Here is a 15,784-nt window from a genome sequence, read left to right as displayed (position 1 = left end):
GTGCGAACGTGGGGCGGCGGACTGCGCATGTCCACGGGCAGAACCCTGGCAGTGCGCATGCGCCACGTCTCTACGCGGTTTCTGGGCGCCAGGGTCTGCACCGAAACATGGCAGAGGTTGGGTCCAAGTCAGTGCTGTTCGTGTGTCTCGGTAAGGACTCGCCGCCTTAAGGGTCTTTTTCTTTGGGACCCCGAAGTGCTCTCCGTGTTAAGCTTCTAAACAAGAGCCCTGGGCGGAGGGAAGAAGAGCAGAAGGCCTTGGCTGGGCCCGCGCCTAAAAACATTCATTTGCCTGGCTTTTTCATACGCATCCCCCATTTTCTGGTACTCCCCTGAACCTAAGGTCTGTGTAGTTTTGTCCCAGATTATGCCCCTGTCTCCTTCCTGCCCTTCCGAAGCACGTGTCACCCTCCCAAGTGCCCTTCCACCACAAATCTTTGTCCTACTCGCGTCTCTCTCCCAAGCCTGTAGGCCCTTCTCACTTGCTTCTCCTAAGTCTGAGAGTCGCCCATCACCTGCTGTGGTAGTTACTTTTATATCTCTGTGCTAACACTGTCTAACCAAAACAACTTTAGGGAGAACAGATTTGTTTTGATTCAGTTTCGGAGGGTTCAGTCTACTTTTGAATGATTGCAGACTCTGGGCTTGTGGTGAGGCATCACGGTCATCAGGGCGTCCAGAGCATGAGTCAGGCTACCTGCTCCTTGTGGACCAGAATCACGGAAGGGGAGACATGGAGGTAGAGAGCAAGACAAACGTTAGCTCCAAGAGCAAGCATCGTGGTGTATTTATTTTCTTCTGTGTAGCCCCACTTGTGTTTTTTCATCACCTCCCAGTAGTTTCGTTGTATTTCGAATCTGATGGAGTAAACCATTGACTAGGTCAGAGTCCTTACGATCAAATCCTCTCAGGCTATGCCTTTACCGACGTCCTGAAAGTTGTTTTTTCTAACCAGTCAAGGTCACAATGAAGATAAATCATCATCCCTGTCATTCCTCAAGCTCTTGTCCCTCACCAACGTGCTTTTCTTATTCTGAACCGTCTCACCTGCTAACTGGCCCAGGTGGCTTCATATCTGTAGTATGACTCTCTAAGCTGACCCCTTCTATTAGAATAGCTGGAGTTCTTGCCTTCCCCAGAACCCCACTCCACACCTCTCTCATTCTGCCAAGGTGAGCCTCAGTTACAGGAAGACCATTCTGTGACAGCAGCTTCCCAAACAGGTTTGTTCGATGTCATCTTTGGGTCACAGTTGCTGTGGTTCTCAGCCAGTCTCTATTTTTTTTTTTTTAAGTTGTTCTTTTTTTGTTCTTTCATTTTTTTTTATTGGATATTTATCCACATTTCAAATGCTATCCCCTTCTCAGTTTATCCCACCAGAAACCCTCCATCCAATCCCCCCATCCCCTGCCTCTATAAGGGTGCTCCCCCATCCATATACCCACCCACTTCTTCCTGCCTTCTGCCCTGGAATTTTCCTACACTGGGGCATCCAGCCTTCACAGAACCAAGTGCCTCCCCTCCCATTGATGCCTGACAAGGCCATCCTCTTCTACATATGCAGCTGGAGCTATAGGTCCCACCATGTGTACTCTTTGGTTGGTGGTTTAGTTCCTGGGAGCTCTGGGGTGTGGGGTGTGTGTGATATCTGGTTAGTTGATATTGTTGTTGTTCCTATAGGGTTGCAAACCCCCTCAGCCACCTCGGTCCTTTCTCTAACTCCTCCATTGGGGACCCTGTTCTCAGACAAATGGTTGGCTGTGAGCATTCTTTAGTTCTCTCTGAGAACTTGGTTGTTTTCAGTCCCTGGGACAATTACTCAGTTTTGCTACATGAAAAATAGTTTTTCTTTTTATAAGATGAATAGTCTTTCAAGTACTTCTAACACAGAATTTTCATTCTTAGAATTTCAACATTGATTCTCCTTTACGTAATATGTAATTCTTTCTTTTTTCAGAGTTCTTGCCTCATTGCCTCAGTTCAGCAGTCATTGGCAAGTCTTTTGGCCTTTGCTTTTCCTACAGAGTAGCGCTCCTCCTCTTTAGGCTAGAAGTCTGCCAAGACTTTCTGTCCACCTCACTTTATCTTTCCCACCCACCTGTGGGGACCGCCCTCAAGAAACTGTTGCTGTCCTTTGCCTTATGTGTGGTTAATTTTACTGGGTACCATGTTAGGTTTTTCTTGAAAAGCCGTATATTTTATAAAGTCAAAATAAAGAAAAAAAAAGTAAGGAGTTTTCATCCCCAGACTGTTAGTCACTTCCTTTTATCCCCCTATAGAGATATTTTATCGCATAAATTGCATTTTTAATTGACAGCCTGTTGAGTTCTTAAGAAGAGCTATCTTTCTTGTGGGCAATTGCTTTTTTTTTTCCTTTATTTTTCCACTTTCAGTACAATGTAGTGTGGTGTTTGCAAGGTATCTGTACTAGGTAATTTCTATGAAGAGAAAAGTAAAACTGTGGCCTTATTTCATGTTATCTGTGCTGGCATATTGCACCCACGTGACTTCTAAAGGGAAGTACATGCTTGCTTATGTTTGACTTCAATACAATTCAGCATTTTGTCTTTGCCAGTGGAGATGTATGTGGTGGTGAACACCGCAGGTAAAGTCCAACTGTTGTGAAGCCGGTTCTCTGCCGGTCTCCATCAGTCAAGGAACGCCAGTGGCCTCGTCCAGTGGGTGAAGTGTGCAGCCAAAACAGAGTGGGAGCTGGGTGTAGTTTGTAGTCAGGACTCTCTTGAAGGTGAGCAGAGACAAAGGTGGCAGGAGACCTGTCTGTCTGGGCTCAGAAGGCAGAGCATGAGGATTTCAGGTAAAAGTTGTAATCAGAGAAATCACTATTTTGGAGATCAGGCAGCTTTCTGAACCAAGATTTCTTTGCCTGTGGGTACCAAACTTGTTTCATTCTAAATACCTGGGGAGAAATTGGGTCCTTATATACAGCAGATACTGTAGGGCAGGGATCTGCATCCTCTGTAAAGAGCTGGGATGAATCCTTAAACTTCATGTGGTGATAACTTAGTGTAGCCATAGCTTGGCTCTGTTCAGTAGAACTCGTTCCTGGATGCCAGCATTGGGACTTGATGCAGTTTTCACATGTCACAAGGTTTTCTGCATTTGCATTATTTTTAATGAGCTAAAACTAAAAATTTGGTTAACCCTTTAGACATCATGTGGATGTGGTAGTCCAGGAGTGGTCATTTCTGGACCCTATTTGGAGTCTAAATATCATAGGAGGCTGTATGAGGATTGGGTTTACTCTGCATGAGATAAGCCTTGGGAGGTCCAGAACAGAAATGAGAGGGACATAATTTGTTCCATCTGCAGTGTGGAGATTAGGCTGCAGGAGGCCCTGGGAGAAGCAGGGATATCATTTGAAGTAAGATGTGTTGTAGTCAGTTGCTAGTCCAGGAAACTTTGAAGATGGTATAGATGCGTTCTACCAAGAGACCCTTTGGAGGACAGTAAAAGCTGTTGTGTTTGAAATGCACATGTTTTATTCCTTCAGAACCTTTTTTCGAACTATTTAAGATTGAAGTTGTTTTAGCAAGATGAAGAAAGGAGCATTTTGCTCTGTGTAGCTGGAAGGGACTCCACAAAGGCAGGTGTGATCTCAGCTTTAGTCATAGTGGTTGTAAGAGAAACGAGGCTATGTTTAAGTTTCAGGGACTTGTGGGAGTCAAAACCTGAGGTTCTGTGCTTTTCTCATGGCCAGTGTACTCACTCTTATTAATGGGTGTATGCTTTTATTTTCATTTTTGATGGGCTCAGAGGTCTAACCTCAGCTGTCTATCTTTAATAACATTAATTTTAATAACAAATTGGTAAGCTAGAGGCAGAGTTCCCTTCTATTGATCTTGTGCGTTGTAGGATTTGTAGTCTCCAGAGATAGGATACTTTGAATCTATACTTACACACCTTACTTTACATATGGCTATCTGGGGGTGGGGCATGGGTGAATATGCTAAAATGATGATTTGTCCCGAGTTTTTACATCCTAAAAGAAACAAGACTGTTACTTCATAGTTAATGATAAGTTTTCTTATACAGACGTCTTGCATTTTACTTTTACACACTAAGATACTACATTTCAGTTACTTCTAAACTTCTAGAATAATGGTGCTTGTCCTAAACTGCCCACCACTGTTACCTCTTTTGTCTGGATATGTGGTGATGTGCAAAAACTATAAACAAGAGTAGAACAGTGCGGAGGGTGGCCCTTATGAAACACATCAGGACTAGGGAGATCTTCATTGGTAAAGTTCTTGCCTTGTAGACATCAGGGATGTGGGTTTTACTCCAAGAACCTATGTTTAAATAAAAGAAAAACAAAACAACACTAACAACAACAAGAATTGTACATGGTAACATACTTTTTTTTTTTTTTTTTTTTTTTTTTGGTTCTTTTTTGAGCTGGGGACGAACCCAGGGCCTTGTGCTTCCTAGGCAAGGGCTCTACCACTGAGCTAAATCCCCAACCCGTAACATACTTTTATAATCCCTGCACTAGGTAGATAGAGGTTGTTGGGTCCCTGAGCCTCCTGTCCAGCCAGCCTGTCCTACTAAGGTTACTTAAACTAGTAAGAAACTCTCTCAAAAATAAAGGTGGGCAACCTCTGAGGAATACCGCCCAATATTGTCCCCCATTCTCCATCTGCACCTGCACGCTTGCATTCTTGCACCCACATGTACACATAGAAAAACCAAACAAAAATTAGAATGTAGAAAGGGAAACCTTCATAACCAGGACTAGCATATGGAGGACATTTAAAATGAATTCCTATCTTAGCTTTAATGATTAATAAGACTATTATTGCTCTTAATCTCTCTCTCTCTCTCTCTCTCTCCCTCTCTCTCACACACACACACACACACACACACACACACACACACACACACACACACACACACACACAGGGGAGGGGCGGGAGAGGAGGGAAGAAGCCAAGTACTTAGTTTTGTAGATATGGAAGGATGCACAGTCATGGCAGGAACTGGTGCAGGGACCAGAGCATTCATATTTCATCACATCTTAGAATGTCTGGTTGTGCATCAGAAGCCAGGAGCTTTTGATCTCTCGCATACAGTTTCTTGTTTGTTTAATTTTTTCTTAATGTTTGGGCTTATGTGATAACACCCACATATGGTGTTTTGTTTTTCCGTGCACCTCAGAGTCTCTCTTATCCCATGCCTTCCCACCTCTTGCTCCTTAGGCCAAGCATAACTTCTCTAAGATAGGACATAGAACCTATAATTTCTCTAGTTTCCTGTAAGAAACCTGAAGCCTAGAAATATTACCCCCCTTCTCCCGTAAAAGCCTGTGTGCCAGTGTGAGTCCCACACAAGGAGGAAAGCGTGAGGCACAGACAAACCTCACCAGGCTCTTCCAGGTCTCCCTGCATTTGTTTCATTAGGACGAGCTGCTTGGTTCAGTTAGAGTTCTTATCAGATGTAGTTGTAAAACTATATATACCAACTTTCATTTAACAAATGGGAAGTGGGACAATTTTTCCAGCTCTTTGCCTCTTCAATCTGAAAATTTTCATGTTAGATAAACGAATTAAACCTCGTGTGTTTTTCTCATATAAACCTGCTCATCAGAATTGTCTGGGGTGATTTAAATGTGGGTGAGGCTAGGAATCAGACCTTAGACTATTTCCCATTGGCTTTGTCATGTATCCATCCAGAGTCTCACTGTCTTCTACCCTGAGCTCTTCTGAACTCCCCACCTCGTAAGAGGAAGTTGTATCTTAAATAGCTTTCTATCTGCAGGCTGACCATAATAAAAAAAAGTAACAGCCATACAAAATAAATGTGTTTGGTAGCCACATGGCCTTCAGGTTGTTCTCCCTGGGTTCACTAAGTACCGACTTGGCGTGGGATTAGGGCTCCTCGTCCCAGGCCCTGCCTTCTGTGTCTAGACTAGTACAGGTTCTGCCTTCAAGTCCTCCCACAGTGCTGCTTAACTTCTTATCTTAGGAACATCAGCTCAAGCTTAGGCTCCCTGGCGTCCCATTTAGTTTTGTGGAATCTTTGTTTCTCTGGTCTCATACCATTACGGCACTTGTTTATCAGCATTCTCCTCCTCCTCCTCCTTCTCCTCTTCCTTCTTCCCCTCCTCCCCCTCCTCTTCATCATCCTCCTCCTCCATCATCACCACCACCACCACCACCACCACCACCACCACCACCACCACCACCACCATCATCATCATCATCATCATCATCATCATCTTGTGTCTTGTGTCTTGTGTTGTTTTCTCAGTGTATGAGTCTGCCTCTTTGTTTATCTGCTTGCAAGCTAAGGTGTCATTGTCCTTGTTGGTATAGTAAGAATTTGGTTCTTGTCCAAGTGGGCTCTTAGGAAGTCATCCTTGATTTCCCTGGTATTTTGATGGAGTATCTGTTAACACCTGGAGGCCCCATAGTTTGTGTTTTTGGGGACTCATTTGGATCCTGTGTCATTATCCCCTCACATTTAACTAGGAACTCTGGATATCAGTACTATGCTGAGCTTCCTGGTTAGGCAGTAGAGCTCTCAGCATATTGTCAGTCAATGACAGGAGGGTGAGGTGTCCCCAAGGACAAGAAGACTTTTATTTGGTTCCCCAGAATAAATTTTCTCTTCTTCCATCTCCAATCTATATCTTTTAATGAGTTACAATATATTACTTATCTGAATTCCATGGTCATTCTAAGGAATCACCAAACCTGACGGAGAGGGAAGGCAGATGTGTAGCCAACTAGTATGGGGCTCCTGACCTGTCTGTTGACATAAGAAGTTGGGGTAGGTGAGGCAGTCAAGAGAAACCTCTCCCTGCTCCTCTAGCTGGCTAACTCTTGGGGACCACAGCCTTCTTGGGACAGGGCTTTACATATGATTACTCAGTAAAGCCTGTGTTGAATTGCGTTGTGTTTTGCTTTGAAGTATTACTAGTCTTTATTATGTATGGTATGCTTAAAAATGCCTATGTCTGTTCTATTATACTTTATTTTAAATAAAGCTGACTGCAACTCACTTCATTGATTTCAAGACTTGCTCCTGGTTCATTGCTAGTGAATATTGATTTGGGTTTTATTTGCTTCCTTGAGCTTTAGTTACCTCAGCCATTCTGTGAGGACCATGAATCTAGTTTGATTAACTGTTCTGTCAGGGAATTCTGTACTGCCTTGCCAACCTTAGATGCGGGCACTGGGCATCCGTTTTGGGAGTGGTCCACCCAGTCTTCGGGCCAGGAATTTGTACCTACCTTTTTGCCACAGCTAACAACCTCTGTATGTCTTCTTCCTCTCTTTTTTAAGGTAACATCTGCCGGTCACCCATTGCAGAAGCAGTGTTCAGAAAATTGGTAACTGATGAAAACGTTTCAGATAACGTGAGTACCATTCAGTAGGGTGAAGAGTCCAGGCTGAATACCTTTGGGCAGCAAGGTGCCAGAACACTTCTTTTCTCTCCTGCAGTGGAGGATAGACAGTGCGGCCACATCCACCTATGAAGTGGGGAACCCCCCTGACTATCGAGGGCAGAACTGCATGAAAAAACATGGCATCCACATGCAACACATTGCACGGCAGGTACCGTATGGAACTTGACATATGTTTTGTGTTACAGTGGGCCATTGACAGCAGCGCCGTTTCCGACTGGAACGTGGGCCGGCCCCCAGACCCAAGAGCTGTCAGCTGCCTAAGAAATCATGGCATTAGCACAGCCCATAAGGCAAGACAGGTAGAAAAGATCTCGTTTAATTTCTACTACCTAGAATTCATAACTTGAGAGTCTGACCACCCTGTGTGTTGCAGAGTGTATTAGGTAGGGGTCGACTAACTTGCTGCCTGTGTAGTTGTGGAAGATTCGGACCTTGGGTAACTTGTTAAAGTACAGATCCCAGGTATAAACCACGTGAGGCAGTGTGGCTGGGAGCCAGGCCTGGCAGTGGTCTTCATATGTTACCATGTGCAGACTGACTTCTGCTCATGCTCCTAGCTTGTTAGTACATAGAAATGTCTTTTCTACTTGGAAGTATCTTAAACATACAGAGGGGCTTTGGTGTTAGCACTTGTCCCACCCGAAGACTATGGAATTAAAACAAACTCTTCTGTTACAGATGAAGGTAGTTTTGTATTCATATTATCAGAAAATGGCAGCTGTTGTATTTCTTTGAGTTCCTTGTTGAAGTTGTTCATTGACCCTTTTTAATTGCTGATCTCATTAGGCAGAAGATGAAAGAGTGTATATCATTCATTCATTTAGATCCTTTCAGGCTTTTGCATACATGGTCCATTTGCCACTGTCTGGAGAACATGGACTTACTTTGAGTGATCAGTCAAAACTGTAAGACGTGGTTCTTTTTCTTCTGCTCATGTATAGCAAAAGCAAATACAATATTTTACATTCCTAGGCCTTGAAAACCAAAGCCAGAAACTTCCTCCAGAGCAGTTTTAATGACTAGCTTTAGGAGTAGCATTTCCGTAGAATCTTTGTTTCTTTTATGTTGTTGTTTTTCTTTTATTGTCTTTGACTTTTCAGTTCCAGAGCACTAGTAAAGAATTCTTCGTGTGTCAATATCAAATTTTTCCTTATGTTTGTAGGTTCGTTCTCTTTACTGATTGCCACACTTCATGTAAATAACTATATAGTACAGTTCTTAACATTTTTCTAGTCTGTCAACTTAGGTTTAGTAAACAGTATGTGGTTAGGGTACCAGTTCTATTGAACTCATATAACAGTGTCTTGGGATAGGAGCTTTTAGCATGGCAGACTAGAACACTCCTTGCCACTCAAGTGTCCCCATTTCAGTGTCCTTTCATCAGCTTCTCCATGGACTGAGTCTAACACCAAGGTTACTTGGCCGTTTCTCCCTTCTCATGCAGAGGTCACCCCCAAAGTTTCGCTCATCATTTTAACATAGGAGTAGGGTCATTTGCTCTGTTTTGCTGAGTCCGGGTCCTACTCTGACTCTTGAGGCAGTCCTCATGGGTCAGCCTCCCCAGTGCTGGGAGTCCGGGTGTGCACCATGTCCCTGGCATAGCGGAAGGGGCCGTGCATGTGCAGCGTCTTTTCCATGTTGCTGCCAAGTGTCAGAGAAGTTGCACTGGTCAGGGTTAAGTGCTGTGTTGTTCTACTGTTCTACCTCTGCTGGATGGTGCGCAGCTTCTGTGAGAGTCTGTAGGCAGTGGCACCACAGAAGGCGCCAGCGTCTGTACCTATGCTTCACCAAATGCACGGGGCATGGCTTCTCGAATTTAGGAAGTGCGTATGTAAAAAATTGATAGTATCGCTACTTAGTTTGGAAAATGATCTGATTGAGATTGTTTTTTATTTGAAATTATGTATCTTTGTTTCTGGCTGCTTGTTTTTCTTCTGGTTTACAGTTACATGGCTTTGCTGTGGGAGACCATGTTCTTTGAACTGTGACTTGACACTTTTTAACCAGTTTTTGGGAAATTAGGCTTTACTTTTTTCTGAGAGGCAGCTTTTATGTGTATTGGACAAAAAAATCTTTGTTCTTTTTTCCTGTTTGCATCCTGTTACTCTGTTCTTACTGAGAGATTTTCTGCTGACCAGGCTCTGTTCTGCTAAAGTTCTCACTGACAGACTATTTTAAGTTTTACTCGATCTTTTTGTAATTGTAGTTTTCTGGTGAAACTTAGCCTCTTACAGTTTTCTGGACATTATACTGTTAACTATTAATTTATAATTGATTCTTTGACAGTTTCACAATTGTGCATAATGTATTTGCTCCTATTCACCTCTGTTTTCTTTTATCTCCTTCCTCTGCTCCCAGATTCCTTCTTCCGGACATACCTTTCTCCTGCTTTTGTGTGTGTGTGTGTGTGTGTGTGTGTGTGTGTGTGTGTGTGTGTGTGTGTGTGTGTGTGTGTCCGTCCGTTCGTTCATCCCACTGAGTTTAATTAGGATTGTTTGCATGCCTATGATGTGGGGCTGTTTACTGGACAGTAGGTAACTTACTGTTGGCTACACCAGTGAAGAAAAGTTATCCCCTCAACTCAGGGTAAGACCTCATGTACCCCTCCCTCATTCTTGCCAGAATACCGATGGGCTCCATGTTTGTAGGTAACAAAAGCCGTTGTGGATTCACAAGTGAACATATTCTTAGTATTTTAAGTAAGGTCTGCTGCTGCCTTTCTGCGTCATTTCTGAGCCTGATCTCTTTTCCTCTTTTTGGGGAATGGGGAATTACATCTTAGGTGGAGCTAGGTACGTGCTTTTAAGCAAGTGATCTGCTACCGAGCTGTACCCCAGCATTATTTAGTTTTTATTTTGACAGTTTCACTCTGTAGCCTAGGCTAGCCGTGAACATGATTTTCCTGCTTCTCTTTCACAGTAGGAGCTGAGATTCCAGGCCTGTACACCTAGGCTTGGCAAGTTGGCTTTCTTCTTGCTTTTGCTGTGTGGTGCCCTTTTGGTGCTGTGTAAATAATCCCAGTGCCTGAAAGTTCACAGTTTTACCGCTGTTGCTGTGAGGATACTGGTAGATGTCAGATACAGGATCTCAGTAGGATTGTAGACTTGTAGTGCCTCTGAGTACCCTCTGCTGCTGGGCCTGAGGATGGCATGGTTGCTTACCTGCAGGGTGGGAACAGCTCAGAGTGTGGAATCTTGGTTTCTCTTTACTGAGTGCACATAACTCTCCTTGGTCTCGTGAGCTTTCTGCTCGGGCAGGAGAGGACTTGGTCAGGTCAAGTGGGACAGCCTACACTAACTCTTTTCTTCGGCCTGTGAACTTCCAAGGTTCACTGTCCCGCCATGCCTGGCCCCAGCTTCTTTATGGTCCCAGGCATCAGGGCAGGTAGGGCCTGCTTTTCCACCATGGCCTTTGCCTGGCTTTCTTTGCTCTTGAGGAGGCTTCTAGGCTCTTGACACCATTGGCATCTCTGTCCTGGTGGCTCTTTGTGCAGGACTCGGTGTGCGTTACAGCTAACCTCTAACCATTGCCTACTGGGTTGTGGTTTAGTATCAAGCACTAATACTTAAGACTGATCCACAGGTCCTTTGGAAGCATTCCTAAATTGCACATAACTTCACCTTACATGGTGTATCCTAATATAACCCAGTGCAGAGGCAAGTAAGAAAATCTGTCTGACAATGCCGTTTCCTGACCTGAAATTAAAAACACCTGTGGGCTAGAGCAGTGTCTTGGTGTCTAAGACTACTTCCTCCTCTTCCATAGGACCAGAGTGTACACACACACACACACACACACACACACACACACACACACACACCCACACACACAAAGAGAGAGAGAGAGAGAGAGAGGGGAAAGAGAGAGAGAGAGAGACAAAAAACATCTTAACAGAAAACCCATAGCTATAATGGATTTTTAAGTTTTAAAGCGTTCATTTGTTTTTGTTTTATGTGTGTGAGTATCTTACCTGAGAGTATGCATAGCACATTTGTGCAGGGCTTGCAGAGGCTAGAAGAGGGTGTCACCGTCTCTGAAACAGGAGTTACAGGTGTGAGGCATTATGTGGGTGCTGGGAACTGAACCTGGGCCCTTTGCAATAGTAACACATACCTTTAACCACCGAGCCATTTTTCTAGTCCTGGATTTGCATTTTTTTAAATTAAGAAAAAATTGATTTTGTTTTAGTTTTAGCATTGATAAAACTTCCTAAATGGGCTGTTTGGAAATGGACTTGACTACCTCGGGGGTTAAAGAGCTCTTGGGTATAATGACTTGGGAGAGAACTCTGGGAGGGTCCAAGCAGTACTCACTGGGATCAGCAGTTAAGGTCCACACACAGGGACTCAACTGGAGGTGATGTTATCTGTGGCTATATTCCTGTTTGTCACACTGCTCTAGTGAGCCAGGTATTCTTAGGAGCATGCTCATAATCTTGGAGAAGAATCTTGGTTTCTGTGTAGGTTTTCGAATAATGGGATTAATTTGTCCTATGCTTCACTGTGCATTTTTCATGACATAAGTTCTAGCTGCTCTTCTTTCTCAGTTCATTTTAAAATACAAAAATCCTGTGTGGCTTGACTCTATAAATCACTAAGCAGTACATTTTTTAGGATAAATTATTTATAATAAGTCCAAAATTAATGCTAAGATATTCTTCATAACTTGAAAAAATAACATTTTATGATAGTATTTGTTTAATGTCTTTGAAATAAGTTATGAGTATTGGGTATTGGGGATATCAAAACAATACAGTCCTTTGATTATTTAAATGCTATGCTATTAGTATATGGAAGTGCATACTAAAAGCTAAAATTCCTCATTTTTAATAGAGTGACAAGCAAGTGACCATTTTTATTACTGTTTGGTTATAGTCATTGTTCTTTTAACCCAGGTGTTTCCTGGGTAGTCAAAATCTAGAAGATAAACTTCTTCAGCTGCATTGAAGGGAGCTTACGTGTCTTAGATTATGTGGTGCCAGAGTAGAGTACATTGATGAGGACCTGCGGGATCTTCCCTGTTAGCTTCGGACGGATCCTTGTCCCTGGTGGGCCTTCTACCTTTTGAGAATCCATGAGTTCCCCTGTTCTGAGGCTCTGTGTCTTCTCTCTTTCTTGCTTTCCTTGAGAGTATTTATTCTCCTTCACAGGGATGGCCTCACAAGAACAAAGATCTGTTCCTTAATTAATCTGGAGTGGTTCCCAAGGCCTAAGGCAGGTGTGGAATGATGGATGTAGTGGGGTGACCGTATGGAGTCATTTCAGATTACATCTTACAGAGGGACCAAAACTAACAACAACAAACTTTACGTCCATGTTTTATATTTCTGATTATTTCAAAGAACCTTTTACAAAACTATTTTGTAATAAAGTTTTGGAAATACAATGATTTTGTTTTAACTTCAAATGTACTCTAAATTGTGGTTTTTTTTTTTAAATTTTAGTGGATAAGTGAACATAGAATTTAGTTAATGAGTTAACATGTAATTACATGGTTTTTTCGGCTATAGTGTTGTATGGATGTAATCACTGTTTTTTGACTTCTTAATTGTAGATTACAAGAGAAGACTTTGCCACATTCGATTATATACTGTGTATGGATGAAAGCAATCTGAGGTAATCATATATTTTTGGTTTTTTGATAAAGGGTTTCCCTGTGTAGCCCTGTCTGCCTTGTAACTCACTTTGTAGACCTGACCTTGAACTCAGGTATACTTCTCCCTGCTTCCTGAGTGTTAGGTTAAAGGTGAGCACTGCCATGTCCAGTTCATGCAGTAATCATACTTTACACAGTATTTCTTTCCTCCTCTCAGTTGTGTTATAGGCCCAACAAGTTGTCCACAGAATGACTTGCTAGTGTCTTACAGTTTTTGTGTACAAGGTTGATTACAATCTACAGAGTGTTCAGGAGGGCAGGAGGATCAAGGTATGGTTATCTCAGATCTTTACAGAAGTGTGTCTTCTGAGAGACCATCCAGCCTCTACAGGAATGGACAGGGAGAGCAGCTGGTTCGGGGCTCCAGGTGTGGAGGTGATTGATGCCTTGGTCACTGGTTCTTTTGCTCCTGTCACAGATGAGGAGGCGCGTGTATCCTATTTCCGTGTAGTTGCTGCTCTGTAGAGTAAGTGACAAGACAGACCGCACTGGGTTTATGGTTTTTGGCTAACCAGAACGGATGGGCTAAGGGTTAAGTAGCAATGTGGTCTGCAGGTCCACATCCCTCATCAATAAATTTGCTTTATTATCAAAGAAGAAATCAAGGAACCATGAACTTAAATTACTTCCCTAGGTTCATAGGATGGATGGGTGAGGTATAGGAGAGCATAAAACCATAGCTGCTGCCACTGTGGCCTGCATGCTTTCCACTAAACTTATTTGCCCAACCACACTTGGTCCTGACCTCACTCAACTCTCCTGAACTGAGTCCATCTTCCCCTGCCTTCCTTGCCCTGAACGTTGTCCAAACTGTTTCTTTGTCCGGGGATGTGGTATACATGGTCTTCTGAGTTCTTTTCTGGCATTTTATGTATCTGATATGTCATCATTTTTATTGTATCAAAATACATTTCACAGAGGAAAACGTTATTATATAAATTAAAGATACACATTTTGGGTGTCAGAATCAGTGCGCTGTGGCATACAGCTGAGGAGTCCCATAGGTCTGCAGAGTGTTCTGTTTCATTCCAAATGAGGTTGTACTGTTTTGATAGGATATTTCATAAACCCTGAGCAGATGTACCCTGTTTAACTTAAAACCATAGATCAGAAATCTAAGTTCATGTTTCAATTTTCCAGAGATCTGAATAGAAAAAGTAATCAAGTTAAAAACTGCAAAGCTAAAATCGAGCTACTTGGGAGCTATGATCCACAGAAGCAGCTCATTATTGAAGATCCCTATTATGTAAGTACATTTCAGGTTTGCAGCCTCTGTTAAGATGAGCAGGATGTATTTATTCTGTGGAATTAAATGAGCAGGATGTATTCTGTTGTATTAAATGACAGGTTTGTGTCTTCTGAGGACACTGTCATCATAAACCATTGCTAGTTTTTCTTTTTGTGTCCTTGCAGGGCAATGACTCTGACTTCGAGGTGGTGTACCAGCAATGCCTTAGGTGCTGCAAGGCCTTCCTGGAGAAGACTCACTAGCTGGTCCTAACCACCACCACTGAGCAACCCACTCCTCAGTGCTGTGCCCAAGGGTGGTGGCAGTCCTTAGCCCCATACCCCACCTCTCTTTTCAGCTGACTTACTGTATATCTTTAAAATAATTGTAGGTGGAAATCAGGCATTTGTTCAGAAGGATAAAAACATTTGAGGCAGACATTTGAGGTGTGGCTCAGTATTCTTAGACTAACAAAAGCTCTGGCCTCGCCATAATTACAGAATAGTGGAACGAGCAACTGTGGAACAAAAGAAATCCCAATAAAGTAAGAATGACCCACAAGGTCCAGATCAGCCTTTGAGCCCAGCCAGCCTGGGTAGTCTGGTCTAACTGGAGTGCGAGCATGGCCAGCACCCAGTGTGCTGTTTGCTTGCCTTACACTCTCTATTCTATATTGTCTCTTATTGTGACAATATCTCCATCCATGGCAGCCTTCCATTTAACACTGGGAGAGTTTAAACCCAGGCACACCGAGGGTTCAGATATTTGAGAAAGGAGAACCTGGATGTGATGATGGTCCTGGAACTCCAGCAGGCCATCCTGGGCTGTACAATGTCTCCCTGTCTGAAAGATAAAAATGCTAACAGATGGGAGCAACAGGTTGGTGAAGTTAACACCTTTAATCTCACTTGGTTTTTGTGTAGTTTCTTGAGCTTGGTTCCTATTTGAGCCACTTTGCTTCTTTAAAGAGAAAGTAAGTGTGCTTAAATAGTGGTGTGCGTTTGTAAGTGTTCTCTCATCAACATTTTACAAAGTTACAGGCAAGCATGAGTAATTTTAGTGTATGTTCAGAAAAGGGACCTCAAATTTATGTGGATATATGTCAGAAAAGATTGTGAATTAAACTGGGATGTTATCAAATACAACTAAAAATATAAATCCCGGTGTCTGTCTGCTTTCTTATTGACAATGACAAGGTACCTAAAGCATTGCCTGCGTGTGCCTGTTCTTTGCTCTAGTGTGAATGGTGTGAAGTTTGGGGAGTTAGCCTCTCTATTAGAAAGTAAAGTGACGGGACATAGGCACATTGCTGTGATGGATGGCGATGGATGTCCAGCTGAGAGACTCCAGGACCTTCATGTAGCTGGTGCTCCCTACCCGCTTTCTGGCTGAAAAGGTGGTAACTGTCTGTTTTAGCCTGTCTCAGCTCTCTGGTCACAACTGGTGAGCTCCAGTCGTGTAGAACTTCTAGTT

The 15,784-nt window shown here is 43.0% G+C and overlaps 1 protein-coding gene across 2 annotated transcripts; it reads left to right on the top strand.

Moving 5' to 3' along the window:
- The first annotated feature begins 36 nt into the window (after positions 1 to 36).
- On the top strand, positions 37 to 15,475 carry Acp1 (acid phosphatase 1). 2 transcript variants are annotated; one of them, XM_032907588.1, is made up of 6 exons: positions 37 to 150; positions 7,304 to 7,377; positions 7,614 to 7,727; positions 12,982 to 13,043; positions 14,224 to 14,329; positions 14,497 to 15,475. In XM_032907588.1, exons 1-6 carry the CDS (start codon positions 108 to 110, stop codon positions 14,572 to 14,574), a joined length of 477 nt encoding a protein of 158 aa, XP_032763479.1. In that variant the 5' UTR covers positions 37 to 107; the 3' UTR covers positions 14,575 to 15,475. The 2 variants fall into 2 exon arrangements, with proteins under 2 accessions (XP_032763479.1, XP_032763478.1); XM_032907587.1 differs by lacking the exon at positions 7,614 to 7,727 and adding an exon at positions 7,463 to 7,576.
- The last annotated feature ends 309 nt before the right edge of the window (positions 15,476 to 15,784 follow it).

The sequence above is a fragment of the Rattus rattus genome, chromosome 7, assembly GCF_011064425.1.
Source record: "Rattus rattus isolate New Zealand chromosome 7, Rrattus_CSIRO_v1, whole genome shotgun sequence".
NCBI lineage: Eukaryota > Metazoa > Chordata > Mammalia > Rodentia > Muridae > Rattus > Rattus rattus.
Note: the sequence above shows the minus strand (reverse complement) of the source record. Positions and strands in the feature narration are given on the sequence as shown.